A 20,759-nucleotide genomic window follows, 5' to 3' on the forward strand; every position below is an offset into this window, starting at 1 on the left:
TGCATTTTGTAACAGAGAATGTACAGGTTGTATGGATGGATAATTGTAAGCATGTTTAGACATCTCTGTGATCAAAGAAGCCTAAGCTTAGAAATGACCACCAGGCATTTCTTTCTGTTCAGTATTTTTCTTTTTTTTTTGGCAGTCTTAAAACAACCTGGGACAATTGTTGGGCAAAATCAACTCATCTTTTCTAACTCATCTTTTCTATTCCACTCTGGCAACATGGAAAAGAAGTATAAGAATGGTAGTCCCTGTAGCACCAAAGTACTAATCATTGCAGTACAAGTAATAGTTTTGACAGTATTTGTGCAGGGAGCAAAATAAACTGAAATGATTAGGTTGGTTAGTCTAATGTCTTAGATCAGAATGTGAAATACCTGCATGTGCTTGAGGCAAGGGCTCAGCTTAGAGAATTAGACTGAAACAAATAATATATGGATTACTTTCTCAGGAAATAAACTACTTTCCCTGTCACCGCTAGTGCTAAGGTACACTGAGATATCACAGTCTAAATCTACCCCAGCAGCACCTTCTATAATACCACTAAAAATTACATTACAGGAAATTTGCCACACAGGAATGTTTTATCAGAGTAAATGAGAACGTGACATGAAATGCAATGAATTATGCAAGTATAATGTAAAGGTAGGAAAGAATGAAATGATGAGCAGATTTCCAGATGGCTGCTGCTCCACAGTTTCAGTTTACTTCATGCAGCTGAAGAGTCTTTTGCTTGCACTCACAGCTGGCCTTTACAAAACAGAGACCTGTAGAACCACAGATCTTTCCATTGACTACAAAGGGAGTACTTTACTACTTTTTCTTCTCATAACCAATCTTCCTCCCTCCCTGCCTACCAGAGGTTAAAGAGCCAATTTAATTTTTCTGTCTATGCCTATACCTGTAAATAAAGCAGGGCTAGGGCATGAATTTCCAGTGTTGTCCTATGATGATAACCCTGGGGGATGGTTAGATGGTCTCTGGTCCCATTTTGGACTAGCCAGCATTCTCCCACCTACACCTAACTACAACTTAGGCACATCCAATAACCATTCCCTGTATAGGTTTTGACTGCAGTCTCACAATTTAAGAACAGAGAGGAAGTTTTGCTGTGCAGATGAGAACAACACACTTTCACTTGGTCCAGCAAATATCATCTCAGTACTGATTTATTTAGTAGCATAATGGTAGACTATGAATTAGATTCTGTCTTCCTGAATATCCTTCTTCCTCTTGCTGTAAAGGAAGCTCTTTAAGGCTTTAAGGATAAGCACCTGCCACTAGCCCTTTCTCACTGCGAGATTGTAGTGGAGGTCCTCTCTAACCCATCAGTACTAGAGTGTGACCATGGTTTAATCCTGTTTGTATTAACAGGAATCTCCAGAGGCATAGTTCTCAGCACCTCTTGGCACAGGATGGGTGGAATGCAAAGCAAAATATCTTTGCATCTTACAAAGGGCCATTGAGAAAACACCAGGCTGGAGAGCATCAGCAGCTGCTCCTCATCTCCCTCTGGCTCCAGCCATCACAGAGCTTGGTGCCTGGATGCAGGCAGAAGAAAAAGGAACAGTAAAAAGCAATCTCTGCCATGTTACTAGGTCACACACTGCTTCCCGACTGCCACCCCTCTCACACAGAGGGACAAAACCACCAGTGACCTTTCCAAGGCAGCGCTCTTTCCTTTCCAAGGACTAGGAATTATTTCAGTCATACAAGCAGATTTACCTTGATAATGATGTGAAATAAAGGAAGAAGATCGCTTTAATACTCCTTGTTTAAGTTCTTGTAGGCAGAAGTCTTGCCTATGACTATTTGACAGGCACATGACTAGGTCAAATGATAAGCACCACAATGAGCTGTGCAGAAAAAAATCAGATGTTAGTCTTTAAAAAAGAGGAACAAAATGGCCATCTTTTATAAGATGTCTATAAAAAGGCTAAATAGCCAGGTAAAAAAAAAGATTGCAGGGGAAACCCTCCTGCATTGCTTATAAAATTACCAGGCACATGACTGCTATTACATCTCCAAATCCTATTCAAAGATGTGAAATAGGTTTTCCATAAGCTTTGGGTGCATTCGTACACTGAGCAGTCTTTCTAGTAGCTTAGTTCTTATTGACACCTGATTAATGGTATGAACATGTGCTTCAATAGCATGGAACCTTTGAGGACCACTTCATCTATTCTGCTAATTACTACACTTTTGTCTCAAAATCATTAAAGAGCATAAGAAATTAAATCCTAGTACCCTCTGATTCACTTGACCTGCCTTTCTCTTGCCTACATGTTTGTAGCAAACTAGTGTTAGCAAACTAGTGTAGAGTGGGAGTCCAAGAGGAGGACAACCCAGTGGCTTAGTTTAGTGGTTCTGTGCGTGTGCTACAGATAGGATTTCCATTCCTTCTGTCTGGTTTCCTGGCTTGGCAAAGGCAGGCAGTGTTGGATCTCCTGGATGAGTGGAGAAGAGAATAACTCAACTCTCAGCAGCAATCTCTCCTGTTAATGAATTACTCATGCTGAAAGGAACATTATAGTCTCTACCAGTGCCAAAATGAGAGTGGCTACAGGGAAAGGACCCAAGAAAGTCTACCATATGTAAACAGAAAGGGAATATAGAGTATCTTCACTGCTGAAAACAGTAGCACAATAATACTTTTCATTAATACTGAGAAACATTCTACTTCTCACTCTGTCCTTGCACACCATATTCTCTTAAAGGAAAAAAATGAGGTTACACTGCAGGCATGCCTGTGTCTACTTGTCACTTTTATGTTGTGGGAAGAGGCATAAATGTATACAGGCATTTCCTATAAGTTTTGCAGGCAGGAGGGGCTCTTTAATAGCATGGCAGTCACTTTTTCAGCCTCTTGTCTGCGTGTGCATACGTGTCTGCATGTTACAGAGAGGGACACAGAGAGCAAGCTGTGCAGCTGAATTTAGAAAGTTATAGATGCTCTCATCAGCCCCATGCAATGCAGCAGAGATTCCTTCCAAAAGCCAAGGGAGCAGAGGCTGCAGACAACAGATGTGAAGGGTTTCCCATAACTGTCAATTTTCAAAGTGTTTGCATTGAAAAGAGAGGAGGTGCTATTTTGATTGATATTTCAGCCTCAGTATATAAAGCAGAGGAATTCTTCTTACCCTCTGCTTGTCACACTGATCTCACACACTCTCCGCTGGACTTGGGGCTACTTCTTGCTACATCCAAAAGGCTGAAACTCTCTGGGAATAAAGAATCCTTGTAACAATGCCGGAACCCACCAAGAAAGATGGTAAGCATGACAAAACATTACCTGAGCATTTCTTAATTACAGGAATTATGAGTAGGCACACACTCCAAACACCTTTCAGACCGCCTCGCAGGTATCAGCCACAAATGATACTAAGAACAATAGCCACTTAACACCACTAAATCATTCGAGATCACCGATTATTTTAGACTAAGAACTGGCTTTCAGGCAGGACTATAGCACAAACTGTTTTAGACAATGAACTATGACTATTGAGAAGCTACTTGATTGGGAAAATGCTGCATTTATTTTGTAAAGACTATAGGATTTCTGTAGTGCAAATTGTGGTTTCTCTCTTCTCAGCTATCTAAACTCTGGAAAAGAGGGAAAAAGCATTTCTTATGATTTAAAGAGTCAGGACATTGATAGGTTTTTCATGCAGTTTTCTAATAACTATTGAATGGGAAGGATGTGCTTATGAAACAGTTTTACAGTTCTGATGAAAATATATACTACACATCTAAATTAATAAGTGAAGGATGCAGTAAGTTATTCTGTACAGCTCAAATTGGAATAATTCATTTTGCCACATTACAGAAATTATTATTTTTTGTTTCAGAGGAATAGCTACACTTGGTAATATTGGCCCCTTCTGCAGTGCTCTTAAGTTCATAGCAAAGAAACTGAGTATGTAGTTTGTTACTGAGATACAGAATTGTCCATTGGAGGCTGAGGAAAAAGGTGAAAAATATTCAGGGCTTATAATTTAATAATTTTTAAAAAGCTAATATTATTTTTCTACCATTTTGAAAATCTAACTAAATAAGCTTCTTCTATTTACATTATTTCTATAGCTCTTCTTGTATTTTTATTTCAATTCTGTATGTTTTGGTAAGAATTTTTGGTGATTATTTTTTGACATGGACTATATAAAGAGTTTTTGCAAAGCCATAATATGCAGACTGTATGTGTTTTTCAAATATTGGTGAATGAAACCTATACACACAGCTTCCCTGATGCATTCGCAAATGCAAAACTCAATCTTTAAGTTAATCTTTAAGGTATGGAAAGTATAGAAGTAATTAATTAGCATTTATTTCTGATCAGTCTTGAAATATCTTCCAGGCTGATGTGTGTAGCTTGAATAGGTACATTTGATTTAACACTGACTTATCAGTAGCATTGGCTTTTAACAAGTTTACAAACATTTTACAAGACCATTTTGAAATATTTTCTGGTTTTGTGGAAGGCAAGATCAGAGCAACTGTCAGGAACATTACTCATTTTCGGCACCTCCTTCGGCTGGGGACACATGAAAACTAAACTTTTTGCAGGACTGAGTCTTAAGCAAGCAGTGTTGACAGACCAGTGTGATCACTTTACTTACTGGCCCTCCTCAGTGCTCGAGGACAATGATAGATGAAGTATCCTTCTGAAAATAGTTACACCAAGTGCACATATTAATACAAGAGCCTAATCCTCCATATCAAACCTAGAGCCAAGCCCCTTCTAGAGTGTCTTATTTGTAATTCAAATTATTTACACATGTATTAGGTGTCCTTTTTATTTGATCTGTTATTTGACTGGGTATTATACACTTTAATCAGAATGCATTCTGTGGCTGTCAAATCAAAAAAACCCAACCCTAAAATATTTATGCACTTTCAAAAGATATGTGCTTTGAAGAAAATTAGTTTGGAGGCTCATGTTTCTTATTCTGTTTAAAATTAGATTGTTTAAAAGATGTTCTTACAATGCAGCTCCATTTTTGTGTTACAAAATAAGTTTAGCAGCTCTGAACAACATTATATTGACAGTGGAACAAATGTGATTTTTGGTGATTCAATAATCAGGACCTAAAAATTATTAATTATTGTCAAGGGAGTAATAGGTTTATATTATTGTACTTCAAGAATTAGCTGCTTCCTAAAGACTGTTTTGTTGATCAAGAGCTCCCCTGAGCTGTTGACAGTACTTGTAGAATGTAAGTACCTACTGTATTAGTGGCAGGAGAATTTGATATCAATAATAGTACAATACTGCTACTCCTACAAGCTCTACTCATACCAGCTCTACCAGTAAGAATTCAAAACCTCACATGATCATCAAATGCTTGTTCTCATGGTAATGTCCAAGGCATCAAGGGTTGAAGAAAATTAATCAATGAAGGTGAACCTTGGACTGAATAATTCTGGAAATTACCTGTGGAAGGACTGTCCAAGAAGCCTTTGGTGAGCTTGTTGAAGGATTACAATAGAAAACAGAGGGGGGAAAAAAGAGGCTTAAGGTTTCTGCATCACATGGGCACCTAAGCACGGTTCTTCCAACACTTCCAACAGAAGCAACCTACTTGAATTATCCCATACTCCTCATTTGCACAGGTCCTGTAAATTAAAAACAGCACACACTAGCAAGTAGCTGAGAAATCAGAAACTGGCTAACACTTGAATGTTTAGAAAATCTCAGATTTGTGGCTTTGTATTACTGCAGTCCCTGTGAAGTACATGGCTTAATTTTTCAGAGACAGTGCTGTAACAAGCTCCCAGGCTTTTTTTCAGGCCAAATGGTCTTTGAGCTATTTTAAGATTATTAGATTAACAAAGTTAGAAAATTCCTGACTTGGTGACAGTGTAGCCTCACAAAGCGCTCTTAACAAATAGGATAACCAAATTAAACACACCACTCAGCTTGGAGAAGGTTGCTGGAGAGCTTCAGCCTGATGGAATTTGTCACTGTAGAAACAGGCTTCCATGACTAATTATTTAAGGCCTTTATGGTACTCCTAAAAAATTGAGTCCTGTATATAAGATCAGCTGTAGCTTCTTTGTAGTAGAGGGTCACGGTGTTGTAGGACAGTTTTGTCTTAGCTGGCTCAAACTGTATGTGCAAGGTGAAGTTTACATCAACGGGTTAACTGATCCCAGTGGATAACTGGGGTGTGACTGAGTTGCCAAAGACCTTAACCAGTGCATTTAAATTTAACAGCCTTTAGCTTTCCTGGTGACTAATAAAATAACCCTCCCTCATATAATTACTTCCTGCAATTTATTGCAATCACTCAGTCAGTCTTTCCTCTCCCCCCTTTCCTTTAACCAATACTCATAATAAGAGCTGCTCATTAATTAGGTGCCCTCTTAAGCTGTCACAGGCCATGGCATTTGGACACGCTTCTGTAAAAGTGCCAAGTCTCTCAAGAGCAACCTTTTCAAACTATTTGTGAGCATCATCCCACAGGGACAGGTGCAAGTCTGTCCCCAGTAGGCAGCTCTGTAAATTTGCCTTATTTATTCTCCCCAATCTAGGAAATAACTCATGGCCATGAGTGAAGCGACCATTCCAAATTTTGAGCCAAAGCATTTATCAAGTGTCTGCCAACTTCATTTTCTAAGTGTTTGCAAGCTCTGCTTGAATGACGCCACCTGGGGCATCCACATTTTGGCAAGGAATCAAAATTTAAATCAGTGTGTCTACTTTAGACAGAGTTTCAGCAAAATTTTATTCAATCTACAAATAGCATAGATGTAAAAGTTGTGAAGAAAGCTACTGACATATACTGTCTGTTAGAAGAACAATCTGTAAAACATGAAGCAATTTGTGAAAGGAGGCAAACAGACATAAATACCAGTGCAGACTGCTTTGGAGATATGGTAGCACTGCTCTCCATGAAGACACCCAGTGGAAACAACCTTTACTTCTATTTCCTTTTAAACATAACTAGTTTTGCTTCACTGTGAGATTTTCTTTTTTATCATTATATTTGCATTATATTTACAGTATTCAAATATTATGACTGTCTGGTATATCAAGGTAACAGTCACTGTCAAAGAAATCACTTAGTCATATTAATCATATAAGTAGACATGTAGAGCAATATTCCAGTGGTAAAATAATCTAAGCATGAAGGTTTGTTAAGAGGTAATTAAAGTCAGATTTCTTTTAGTTCAATGTTAGACAATTTTTCATAGACAAAAAAGAAGTTGAATGAGAATTCTGCTTCACTATACAGATTTGGCTTGTGTCAAAATTAAAACTACTGATGGAAAGTTTTCCTGAAAATTCAAGATCGCAGCATGTGAACATTTTTCAACATTGTTTGGTGCTTTCTATGCAGAAGACTGGACCTGTATAACCATTTTATACGGCACCACGGTGGGTAGTGCAGCAGCTCTCTCCTTGCTGCATAGTGATGCAAAAGAAAAGTATACAGACATCCATCTTCTGCCATCATCATTGCCCCTCTGTAGCATTGACTGTAGAATGCATTTCCATTATTTTAAACTTCCTTCATTCTCAGTCTTAGAGCCAAACCACACTCAAAGTCAGGCCCATACGTATCATTTGCAAAGCTCCATGTTTAAATCGCAGGTAAATGAGTTTTGGTGCCTGACTAAAGAGTGAAACCCTAACCCCTTATCTTATTTTCCCTCTCAATTCTTTAGAAAGTTTCTCTTCATCACCTCTAGCTAATAAATTTTAAGCCCTCCACAAATGGAAAGCAAACTTACGCCTCACTGCTGTAATCAGACCCGTGAGGGTGGGCTGTGCTCTCGTCTTGCTCCCCATGGAGCAGCTCCTCCTGCACAGATTGTGTTGTCTGCTGGGAACTGAGATGTTCTTAGATTGCCTTTGCCCTCCCATTGCTAACTTCTAAGTGAGGCTCCCACACTTCCTTCTGAGATACCAGAGCATCTCGGATTTATTCTTTGACCTCCCGCCTCCGTCATTGCTAAATTCCTGACAACTTTTTCAATCAAAATAATTTGACTGAAAATTCACCATGATTTATCTTTGGGCTATTATGTTTTGGTTTATTATGGTGTAAATTGAAGGCACTACACTAACTTTTTTTTCTTATACAGTGCATTAACTTTATCTTAATACTGCTGAAGGAGGATAATGCAAGATTGCTCTGGCTTACTTGCTGTTGATCTTACGTGTATTGAAAATCTTGTCCACCCTGTGTGAAAAATAGTGCAACTGTGCACAAGAGTAAAATATTTAATACTGTCACACTAAAACAAAGAGCTCATGGAGTTTAGGAGGAAAGCAGGGAACAGCTTTTCAGCAGAGTGCTTTGTACTTGGCGAAACTGAATTTAACAAACGCTGTCTTTGTGCCTCCCTATACTGCACCTGTTGGGAAGATAAATAAAGGCCTACCCAGTTCTTTCCCCTCATACGTCCTAAATATATCACTTTAAGAGGGATCTAAAAAAACCAACCGTGCTACAGTACTGTTCCATTAAAAACTGAATGAGTTTTTTCATATTCATTTCAGGGGACTACCAAACAAGGTGGTTGCATAACCAAAAAATAGCAGAGAGATCTGGGGGACTTCAGTTATGAAAACATTTGTAGCTGCCGAACACATCAAGAGTCCTTGGAAAATAAGTCATGGAATGTATTTCATGTTTCATCAGGCGATATCCAGAGCATTCCTTAAAGGGGAAGAGTAAATCAAGTTTGAAAATTTAATAATTGCTCTAGAATGAAAAAGGAAAAAAAAGAGGTTATTCTTATTCTGACATTATTGCGACTTTGTCCTGAATGTAAAACTCTGAAAAATGAAGGACAAAACAAGCAGACAAGATCATTAACTTAATTTATAATTAGAGTTTTCTCAGTCCCACTGCAAGAAGTTTTATCTCCTGAGTGTGAGGAGCTGTGTGACTGAGAAACAGCCCCTTCTCGTCCCACCCACCCCACTCTCTCTGCTCTCAGCCACAAATAAAGTGCTATTTCTGAAGACTTCAAAGGTTTCTCTTTTTCACTGCTGTCAGGGAATCAACAGTTGAAGCCATTTTTCCATCATTCCATCATTGTTCATTTTATGACACTTCAGGAGGTTTTGCTCTTTTGCTTTGAAGAGTTGCCGGTGTTTTCAGCGTTAGGGATGAGAGGAGTTGCTCGAGATGAATGTCCATGTTAGTCCATTGAAAATGTCGGTAACTTTGCAACCCTACAAAGATCCTGATGGTCTTTACACCGTCACAGAAGATCTCTGGGTTAGGAACCAGATACCCAACTGGAAGTACGTGCCAGTGAACTCGGTGTTCCCGCTCCCAGCGGTCATTAAAGTCAGAGCTGCCCAGTCTGGTGGTACTCAGCTGACCAGCCAGCAGTTGCCTAAACATAGGTGCCCTACTGCCACATAAGATGCCCTGAGATACACAGAATACCCATCTCGGGCTGGCAGATATGACTCAGGACCCATGAGAGGCCTGCAGCACCATGGAACAGCAGCTAGAAAACAGATGGCCACCCTACAGGATCTGAGGGTCCTTGATCACTTGTGTGCATGAAAATTGAGCCATAAGCAGCTATTTTACTGTGAATAAAAATCTAAACCCATTGATTATAACAGCACCTTAGACTCCCAGCTCACATCATAGACACATTCACGTGCCTCCGTTTTTCTGAGCACCATAAAGATAAGAATGCAGGGCTACTCTACAATTTGTTCAATTGCTCTTTAAAGATTGTCTGCAGTGAGTAGTTTTGTAAGAAGACAAGAAGAGAGCTAAATATTCCATTATTATTTGCATGTGATAGGTGCTCTTCCCCATAAATAAAATTAAGCTCAGATTACCTTGAGCAGAGAAGTGTGTACCATTCTGTAGTCTATAATCTGCTTCGTTAATTGATGAAGATAAAATAATACCAATGAAAAAAAATGTTCTACTGCCATTCTTTTGTTATTTTTGAGAATCTGATGTTTTATTTGTTTTATTTTTGTAAGAATGCATCAAAACATTTTATTTCATGGCTGAGTGTTTTAATCAACTCAGAATTAAATTTTTGTTTCCCTTTAATGAGAGGAAACAGAAAGTCATATTCCTGTTCAAATCAATAGTAATTAATTTTCATTCTTTTTATATTTGCTTACTCTGACTTCCTCCAGCAGCTTCATGCTGTTAGATGAATGATTGGTTACATCAGTGGTATTTGTACCTATGGGCAATAAATCCCTTTTTATGTTAAATAATACATTGTTTCTGAATATTCTACAAAGTGTTCAACAAAACACATGCAGATTTAGGAAACTCCAAGAATTCTCGTTTCTGGAATTTACTCAAACTTTTTTGGTGTGGTCTTAGCTCCTGGAGCTCACTGAACTAGCAGATATTCAGCCCAGATGAAGCAACTTAGAGAAGAGAGTGAATTAAAGTAAAAAACCAGTTCTGTGTCCAACAGGATGTGATGTCCTAGGAAGCCATTCTAGCTAGCATTCTAGCAAAACTTTGGTGAAAGTTTTAGTTAATCGTCACCACTTCCTGAGATGCTGGGAGGGACAGAAAGTGACTCTGGATTCAAGAAGTCTGAGTATAAATTTCTGCTCAGAAACCTCTCAGACCCTAAAATATGCGGCCTACATCAAAGAGAGTGGTTTCTCTCTGACTTCTCTCATCCATTACCTGTGCCTGTATTGCTGTCAGCATCTCCCCAGAGGAATCAGTGGGACCTAGACCAAGGTGATGATGGGGGATGCCTTATACCCACATGGCTTAGAACAGCCTCTTCTGAACACCAACCACACCCACCACCCTCTCTGCTGATTGGCCAAATGTCTTTATGTGTATTTTCATTCCAAAGTGACAAAATAACCTGTGGTCTCTGCTGCAGTTAGCCATGGTAGTGTTAGATGCCATAATGCTGAGATGTTGTATGCCCTGCTCTCTCCTAGTGCTAGGTGGGGGTTAATTCAGGTCATTAGACCTCCTGCAGCAATGTTGCAGGGCTGCTGAACAGCAACCAGATATGACAGAGTATCAGAAAAGTCCAAAAATTACAAAAAAAGCCACCATCTTAAAAGTTGCTTCATGGAGTGAAGTTTGCCACAGAATTAAGTTGTTTCAGGAAAGGCCATTACAAATATGATAACTTGTAAGTTAGTCTGTGCATGTGGTTTTTCTGTCAGAAGGTGGGAGCATGATTGGGTAACCAATTTCAGGGTTTAGGGCCTCTCCATGTGCCCTCTCCATGCTCCCAAAAGTGGACAGACTGTGCAGCAAGAAGGGAGTCCTGCTGTATCTTGCAGCAATGATCAAGACAGTCACTGCTCTCCCTTCTCTGGAGATTAGGAAATAGTTCTTACATAATTTGCTCTCCCTGGCCCTGTTACTAATTGAAAATAGTGTGTGATCTACTTCCTAGGGCAGTCGTCCTTATATGTGATGGCTCTAGCAAGTTATTTTGATCAGGTGATTATTACAAAAAGTTCTGTTCTAATTTAATTCTCTGCAGGATCAAATGATGGTTTTAGGAAGCATCTGAAAGCATTTTTTAGTAGTAGCATGATGTTTCCTGAGATGGATCTGTATTAAAATACACTCCTCATGTCTTTGCAGGCCCAGAATAACTTCCTAATTTTGGTCATATGTGCCAAGAGTAGGTTGCAGTCAACCACAGGCACAGATGAAGATTCCCTTTTCCTACAGATTTCTGGTTATACATCTTAGCTATGTGTATATAGACATTAATTGCAGAGATGTTTGCTCTATGTACTGAACGGATAGGATGGAACATGATGGGCAGTGATTGAGCAAAAGCAACTCACAACAGCACAATTACTTTTTTCTCAAAGGGCAGTCATGCTTTGGTCAGCCAGCCTGCAAATCTGGTCCAAAAGCCTATTTCAGATTTTTCTTTCTCTCAAAGCCTTGAAGAAAAAATTAACTGAATACAAGTGTAGTTAAAACTGAAAGAGACTTCAAATGAAAAGTTTATTGGCTCAGCTGGAGGGAGAGGTCTTACTCCTTGATACTCACCTACTTCAGTGTGCTAGAGGACTAGAAACTAGAAGTCAAAAAATTACTGAACAGCTGTTGATTTCCAACTTTCAGGTATTTATGTGTTTATTTTTATAGCTCTCTGCCATGAGATATTTCTTTCCTGTGAAAAAAAAATGCACTAATTATGGCCCCTAGAACTTCTTCCAACAATTCTAGAAGGATAAAAAATTTAATCAGTCTGAGCTGACTGAGTTTGTGTGGTAGGACCTTTCACTGTTTTCTGAACTGAACTGAACTATCTCAGACCATTTGCACCTCCTCGATCTACACAATGCATTTCCATCCTTTTTCAACAGTTTTCTTTATTTCCAGTGCCACTAATTCATTGTTCCTGTAAAAATCACAGAAAATGCTTACTTCTGGTGGTGTGGAGAATAGCTGTGGCTTGAGATATCTAGGAACAACCACATGAGAAATGCCATGCAGATGGAATAATTTATAGACTAATAGCTTCTGTGTCTCATCCTGTGATACTCATATAGACAGGGATATTCATACACACACTGTAGCACATTTGGTATCTTATGTTTTTATAAGAACATAGTATCTAGGTCAAAAACCTTATTTTAGACCCAAAGAAAAGCATAATTCCAATGGTGGCTGTGGCTGCCACTCCCCCACAGATGCAGACTTCAGTGAGGGCACAGAGGGTCAGATGCCTGATGACATTTTTTCCATGGCATTCCCTCCAGCCTTACTAATCTTTCATCTAAGCTTTCCTTAGCCCTATTTTTAAAGGGGAAATCTGACCTCTGTCCTGTGCCCCTTTTTCTTTGCCCTTGTTATGCATTTCCATGTTTTGCAACGGAGTTTTCTCTCTTACCCAACAGCTTTTTAGCTGGAGAGAAACCATATGCCATCAGCTGTGAGTGTAATTCACAACAGCATCTTAAATGCATTTTGCTGTCAGGCTTTGTAAGAGCTTTCTCTCACACATATCACTAACTGATCCACTGATGCAAACCCCCATAGTTTGTCTGCAAACATCCTGCTGTGTGCAAACATTCCCGAAAGGCAGAGCTAAGTGTTTAGGTTTTTATCGAAGTGAAGGCATGTAGTTCTCACAGTTACCTCCATTGATGCAGGATGAGATTAAAGGTAGAAAACGTTAACAGCAGAAACACCAAGGGATATCTGTAATTTCGTATGTGAGCACTCACAAAGGGACATACATGATTTCATGTAGATCTCCTAAATTTCCACCCACAGAAAGAGTCCTTTCCACATGTGCAAAATACTTCTAAAAGGCTTCTCCGTACAATGCTGAATCCCTGGAAACTAAGCAACAATAAATATTTATAAACAAGCTTACAAAACGAGAGAACTCCTTCAGTACATAAAAATCACAGTAGAGAAAGAAGTTTCTGAGTTTTGGGTTGATTTCTGACTCTTTTAGTGTTTTCTACCAGCAATACTGCTACTCTGATACAAAGCTTTCCTGTATCGCCAGTTTGGGCTTTTGTTTTTGGTTTTTTGTTTTTAAATTCTCCTCCAAACTAAGATACAAATCCATTTTGCTTAGCATGCGCTGGCACGTTGAAACTCACAGAAAACAGTAGCCCCTGCATTTTGTAGTCCGTAAGTCTGAGTTACCCTTAGCAAACTAAAAAGTGGATGCTACTAGCCTCTTTTTCATCTTGAGTGAGGTGTTTTCCTCGAGTGTGATGATTGAAAATTAGCATTGGGTAGAAAATTCAGGGTGAAACGAGTAATGGATTAACTACTAGCGATTAACTACTTGGAACAATCCCTAATCACACAGGCGCCTGACAGCCCAGAGCCCGGGCTCCTGTTACAATCTCATTCTCTAAGACTCTGCCTCTCAGGAGGAGGATGAGGGCTGAAGTGCAGATGACAGGAGACTGCTCTTATCTGAGGGAAGTCTGAGAAGACTCTTCCTTCTTGAAAAGATCACGGAGTATCAGATTATCTGTCACCCACTGTCAAATAGAGTTTAGCAAATGTTTTTCTTATTTGGGATTTGGATATGGCTGTGATGATGTTTAGAGCCAGTTGTAGCACATATCACTCTGACAAAGAGCTGATAACAAGCTGATAGATTCAGTCCTTCGCAAAATCCCAACATGTGAATGTCTGGTTTTGCCCTGAACGTCAAAGAAAAGTCTTTGATCAAAAAATCATGGAATGGGAACACCAGCAGCATTTCATTTTAAATCACTAAAATGTTTTAGTCTGAATTTTAGTGAAAATGAAACCCATCAGCACATCTCCAGCGTTTCCTCGTAACTGACTGAAAGAGGATAGATTGCATGAATTCCTGCCACGAGAGCCTTATGCTGATGTCGTCATTTTCCCTAAGGAAATGTGTGGAATGATTTCCCTCTGTCCACACATCATCACACGACTCTCAGAACTACTCTGAGTGCACTGAACAACAGGAGACAGTCATTTGTGGAACTCACTACAATTATGCAGAGCATCAGGTCCATAATGTGATTTCCATAAAACAATACCGGAAATTATTTTCTTAATTATCAGTGAAATATTTCAGGAGAGTTCAGCAAAACAGCTTAGAGTTGAGCCAAACTAAAGACATTTTTCCGAACTGGTAGAATGTTTCCTGAGCTGGTTGGGAAACAATCTAGCAATCTGAAAGGAAGTTCATTACTGGCTAAGTACTCAAGTCTTGAAATAAATGACCTTTCAACTTTATTGCTGACTTTTATCCTATAATTAGAAGTGCAACTGCCATTGAAGTGTATTGTTAAATCTGAAGAACAGATTACTTTCATTCCTGAGCGGCACTTCTGTGGTTTATGAAGTTTTTAATCCAATAACCTTGTCTGCTTTATTACCTTTTGAAGCTTTCAGAAAGGATGTTAGCTAGCATCAGTCACTGCACTTCTATCTCTGGTATCACGCCGTGGTGTCTTTTGCTTTCAACTTGCCCTCGGGAACGTCTTGAGATAAACAAAAAATATTTGCTAATAGAGAAAAAACTATTAACAAATTATTGCAAAGAAGAATAGGACATGGAGAAGCACGGGAACGAGCCCGGGCTGTGTCCCTCCCGCTGATCCCAAGGGCTGCAGGGCCCCTGTAAGCCGGGTTTTTCCCCAAGGCAGGAATCCGATCGCCCCCTGAGGGCCAGCAACAGGGACAGGGCCCAGGTGCAGTGGGGACAAGGCCCAGGTGCAGCGGGGACAGGGCCCAGGTGTAGTGGGGACAGGGCCCAGGTGCAATGGGGACGGGGCCCAGGTGCAGTAGGGACAGGGCCCAGGTGCAGTGGGGACAGGGCCCAGGTGCACCGGGGACAGGGCCCAGGTGCAGTGGGGACAGGGCCCAGGTGCAGCGGGGACAGGGCACAGGTGCAGTAGGGACAGGGCACAGGTGCAGTGGGGACAGGGCCCAGGTGCAGCGGGGACAGGGCCCAGGTGCAGTGGGGACAGGGCCCAGGTGCAATGGGGATGGCGCCCAGGTGCAGCGGGGACAGGGCCCAGGTGCAGTAAGGACAGGGCCCAGGTGCAGTGGGGACAGGGCCCAGGTGCAGTAGGGACAGGGCACAGGTGCAGTGGGGACAGGGCCCAGGTGCAGTAAGGACAGGGCCCAGGTGCAGTGGGGACAGGGCCCAGGTGCAGCGGGGACAGGGCCCAGGTGCAGTAGGGACGGGGCCCAGGTGCAGTGGGGACGGGGCCCAGGTGCAGTAAGGACAGGGCCCAGGTGCAGCGGGGACAGGGCACAGGTGCAGCGGGGACAGGGCCCAGGTGCAATGGGGACAGGGCACAGGTGCAGCGGGGACAGGGCCCAGGTGCAATGGGGACAGGGCCCAGGTGCAGCGGGGACAGGGCACAGGTGCAGTAGGGACAGGGCCCAGGTGCAATGGGGACGGGGCCCAGGTGCAATGGGGACGGGGCCCAGGTGCAATGGGGACAGGGCACAGGTGCAGTAGGGACAGGGCCCAGGTGCAGCGGGGACAATGCCCAGGTGCAGTGGGGACAGGGCCCAGGTGCAGTGGGGACAGGGCACAGGTGCAATGGGGACAGGGCCCAGGTGCAGTGGGGACAGGGCCCAGGTGCAGCGGGGCCTTCCCTCCTCATGCCCGAACGCGGCCTTTCAAACACAAAAAGGAGGAGTAAACAGTAAATCTCGTTGGCTGGGCGGAGTGTGGCTCTGCAGAACCCTCACCTCCACCTGCAGCCCCTCCCGGAGCCTGTGGGACTGAGGAGGGCGGGTGAGAAGGGCAAAAAGGCTTTCAGCTATGGCACTGCAGGAGTCAATCTGCCAGGATCACAGGTCCAACTCACTGGTGTTTCAGGACTGCTTTTTTTTTTTTTTTTTTTTTTTTTTTTTTTTTTTTTTTTTTTTTTTTTTTTTTTTTTTTGGTGTGTGTGTGTGTTTGGTTGGTTTGGTTTGTTTGTTTTTTTGTTTCACAATGTAAAATTAGGAGTGCTGCTGCTTCCACTCCCATCCTTTAGACATTAGCACCCATCTCGTTGGCAATATTATTCTGCCTGGGGAGGTGGTGGAGTTAATGGGAATTCAGTTAATTCCTATGTGAAAGCATAAGAAATGAGTGGAAGCTTACATATGTCAAGTTTGATTTAGCAGCATCAGTTCAGAAAAGTGGAAACCACAAGGAAAACACTCTAAATAAGCAATGATTATTTTATGCACTTCTGTAACTATGAATGGCAGTGAAGGAAAAAAATCTGGACTCACCAATTACACTGGAGATCCTCATGTGGATCTGTAAACTATTTCTTTGGTGTCTAGTCCTTTCCACAGAATTACCGTCCCTGGATGTGTTTAAAAAGAGACTGGATGTGGCACTCAGTGCCATGGTTTAGTTGAGGTGTTAAGGCTGGATTGGACTCGATGATCTTGAAGGTCTCTTCCAACCTACACATTCTGTGATTTCCACAGCCAGTTTTCTCCCTTCTGTTTAACAACAGCCAGAATCGTATAGTTTGTGTCCTGCGGAGCAGCGTTAAAGAGTGGCTCAGGTGACTGAGAACAGGTAGGTGAGAAATGCAGAATTTCAGGAGGTGTGAATCGTTTGAGACTCATATGGAAGTTGGTGGTAAAGAAACTGAGATAGTGCCATTACAGAGGAAAATTTGAGGGTCTCTGTCGTTTATGGGAAGAAGCTGATTCTGTGTGGTATTTCCACAATTTTCATTATGCATGTTTAGGAGGAAAACAGGCTAAGAACTTTTTTCAGCAACGTTTAGTATTGCATATAGTTCGTTGTATAAGAAGTTTTAGAGTGGCATTTCAAAACAGAATGTTTTTATTTCCAAATGTGGAAATGAATTGTAACACATCAGGATGTGGAATAAAAGATAAATCAGTGTCACTGTGAATAGTCTCAGGCTCTGCAAGTACGGTTGTGCTGACAAAGCCTTCTCATAAAGATGTAGTAATGACAGTAAACTGAATTTCCTCGCACTGGTAAACACTGTAACACGTTTCAGCAAAACCCTATTGTCTGATAAGAGGTTAACAAGGAGATCTTTATCTACAAGACTTTGCAGGTTAGATAGAATCACAAAATTTTAGTCCCGGAAGTCAAAAAAACCTGCTCAAGTTGGGATTTTTGGTTTGGTATGGTTTTAATGATGAAATAAATTAGAAAACTGCGATTGTGAAAAACTCAGTGAAAAAAAGACTTAAACAAAAATTTCAATGGCATTCAGTACTCAAGTTGTCGTCTACTGCTAGTCTGTGAAGTGTGAGATACCAGCATAGATACTCAGTTTTTCTGTTGGTTGCACAAGTGCTCAGGAACTAACTTTTATGGATTATTTTTCTTTGATATAAAGTAAGAGAAGGAAGATACCATGGAAATAGAATGGAATTCAATTACTCTGTCCTGGTGCCTTTTGGACTGAGCAGGCTAAAAATGAGTCTAAGAATGCATGGGAACTTGATAACCAGACTGTAGCCACTAAACTTCCACTATCCATCTTAAATGTTTTCAATGCCTGTCAGCTTTTTCTGTTACAGTACATGCAAAATTTTGATTCTGAAAAATAAAAAATTTAGAAGGCTATAAACATGTAAATTTATTTTTTATTAAATTACTTTTGTTCAAGGTCATGGTATCAGTTAATTCCTATGTGAAAGCATAAGAAATGAGTGGAAGCTTACATATGTCAGGTTTGATTTAGCAGCGTCAGTTCAGAAAAGTGGAAACCACAAGGAAAACGCTCTAAATAAGCAATGATTATTTTATGCACTTCTGTAACTATGAATGGCAGTGAAGAAAAAAAATCTGGACTCACCAGTTACACTGGAGATCCTCATGTGGATCTGTAAACTATTTCTTTGGTGTCTAGTCCTTTCCACCGAATTCCCTATTACCAGACTTTTGTTCCAATTGTTCATTCAGATTTTCAGCCCTCAAGTCAGGGAACATTTTTACATTTAGCATGTGACAGTTTGATTGGCTCTGGTGGCCCATAAAATCCGTTACAATGGAAAGTATTTAGATTAGTCCTGAAATGGGACTGCTCTCAGTGGGATTATATGCTGTGACTAGTTATTACCTTCAGGTTTGTTTGGTTTTTTCAATTTTAATCATGTGCCAAACTAAATTTTTAAAGCAAACTCTTTGATAATTTTACTTCTTCTTCAGTGCATACCTAAATGTGTGTCATTGGACTGTGACACTTTCAGCTTGTGGAATATTTATAAAATAACTTCAACTTCAGTGAACAAGCTGATTTATTCATTTTCTTACAGTTAAAGGGAGTATTTAACATAAGGTTGCTGTTTTCACCTTAAACACTGTTACAAGTCAAACCTGCTGTTTATCTGTTCAATCCATCACTACAAGTGGAAAGAGAAACTAGACATACATTATAATTGTATCAGTTTGGCTATGTCACACTTGGCCACAATAATAGCCATTTGGCCAGCCAACAGAACAACAATAAGCCGCCAGATCTTATTTACTTCAGTCCTTTAGAATAAATTTGCTTTCAGGATTTAGGACCAATGTCTGTTTAGAACAGTTTTTCTAGGTGTATTTTGAAAACTAATATAGAAAATGTCATTTTTTTCTATATCATAACATAGAAATGGACATTCATTTTAAAAGGTAATAATTTCGCCTGGTATTGTAGATTCTTGCTTCTGCTCAGATTGGGAATTATCTGCATAAATTACACACAAATCAGATTATTTCTCAGTGGAGAACAGGCTCATGAGGCACCAGGCAGACTCTGTGTGCATGACTGTGCTCAGATTTTGCAGAATGATAAGCATTCATCTTTTTTTTTTTAAGTAAGAATTGCATTTGCTTCAGTTTAATTCCAGTTGAATGCACTTTTAGTGATTATAAATGACTTTGAACCAAGCCCTCTCTTTTCTATCTCCTTTTCTGGGGTCTGCTGACAGTAGTTTCCCAATGAAATGCTCCTCATGTTCTGGTAATCTCTGTAGTTTGTTGAGTAAATTCCTGTCTCCCAAAAGGCGAGGCTATGGTTTTTAACCACATCACTGATGCCACTGTGATTTGGGTGAAGTGATCCACAAAAAATAGTCCCAACCATTTTGAGCCATTTCTCTTTCTTGGAGCTCTTTTTTTCCTGGGAATATAAGGAATGAAAGGAATAAGCTTTACTGTTTTTGTCTCCTGCTGATCTGGGCATGAGGTTGCTCAAGCAACTGTCCCACGTTCTTAGTCTTTCCCTGCCCACCTATTTCAGAGGAGCATCTACCTTAGGAGAAAACCTCGTGCCACAAGGATGGTTCTCGTGTCTTACCATGCACAGGGGACAATCCTTACACACGACGACTGCACAGGGAGTGGGGTGAGCCCTGCTCTCTCCCCAAATCAGCATTTTGGCTATTTCAGTCTGACTAGCACAGTCAGCACTTTGGGAATGCCTACGTAATAGTTATATTGGTCTGATCCCTCGAGGCTATGTCCGCAAAAGTAATCCACCCACTTAAATCTGACACAAGCTGACGGGGACAGGTCTTTGTGACAAAAAGCATTAAGTGACTATCCTCATGTTTTTTGACATATGGGAGTCTCTTTTATATGTTGCTGTTGCAAAGACAGATATCATACCTGTGTCCATGATAGTGCAGCCACAGTCCTGCTTTCCTTTCCAGGGAAATGAGGGATAAGTCCTCTGCTCAGACTGGATGAGATCCTGAATCCTTTGGCTATTCTTTGTTGGGTTGTAACTGATCTGTGTAGAACTGCAGGGAGAAATTAGTGCAGGAGACTTTCCTCCTCCTTCCTGTGAGTGTCCAGCCCAATGACAGTGAAATGCTATCTTTAGGCTTTCTGCACGCCCTGATTTAATGCTCAAGGTCATTTCCTTTACTTACCTAGGGAAAAAAAAAAAGCAAACCATAACCACCCACTACTCCTTTTCCAAAATGATTGAAACTTCTTAAGCCTACCCAAAATAAAGCTGGTCATGAGTACAGGGCTGAATGATGGAAGGGGTTATCCAGCTAGACCTCATTCCCAGTATGCTTGCTGACAGCTTGTAGTTCTTGAACGGTCTGAACTGCAGGTCTCCAGGATACTTTGCTTTCAGCACAGCAGTAGAGCAGGACCTGGAGACTGTTTTAGAACCATCATCATGCCTCATTATAATTGCACTCCAGTATGAAAAGTAATATATGTGATGTCAGGGAGTTTCTATGCTTTGTGCTGCCAGAGAAGCCAGTGGAAGTGGGAATCCAGAGCCCTTGGAACACACACAAATTGACATCCCTATGTCAGTTGCCTGCCAAAGCTGCTTCTGGCTG

General features: G+C 40.8%; 1 protein-coding gene across 10 annotated transcripts in view; it reads left to right on the top strand.

The window, feature by feature from the left end:
* The first annotated feature begins 3,134 nt into the window (after positions 1-3,134).
* The window catches only part of MYBPC1 (myosin binding protein C1), a 70,794-nt gene continuing 53,169 nt past the window's right edge, over positions 3,135-20,759 (top strand). For all 10 annotated transcript variants that reach the window (XM_066319920.1, XM_066319924.1, XM_066319930.1 and 7 more), the window contains exon 1: positions 3,135-3,274. In XM_066319920.1, the coding sequence (XP_066176017.1) occupies positions 3,250-3,274 (25 nt within the window). In that variant the 5' untranslated portion in view covers positions 3,135-3,249. The remainder of the gene's footprint in view (positions 3,275-20,759) is intronic.

This window comes from Sylvia atricapilla, chromosome 5 (genome assembly GCF_009819655.1).
Source record: "Sylvia atricapilla isolate bSylAtr1 chromosome 5, bSylAtr1.pri, whole genome shotgun sequence".
Lineage (NCBI taxonomy): Eukaryota > Metazoa > Chordata > Aves > Passeriformes > Sylviidae > Sylvia > Sylvia atricapilla.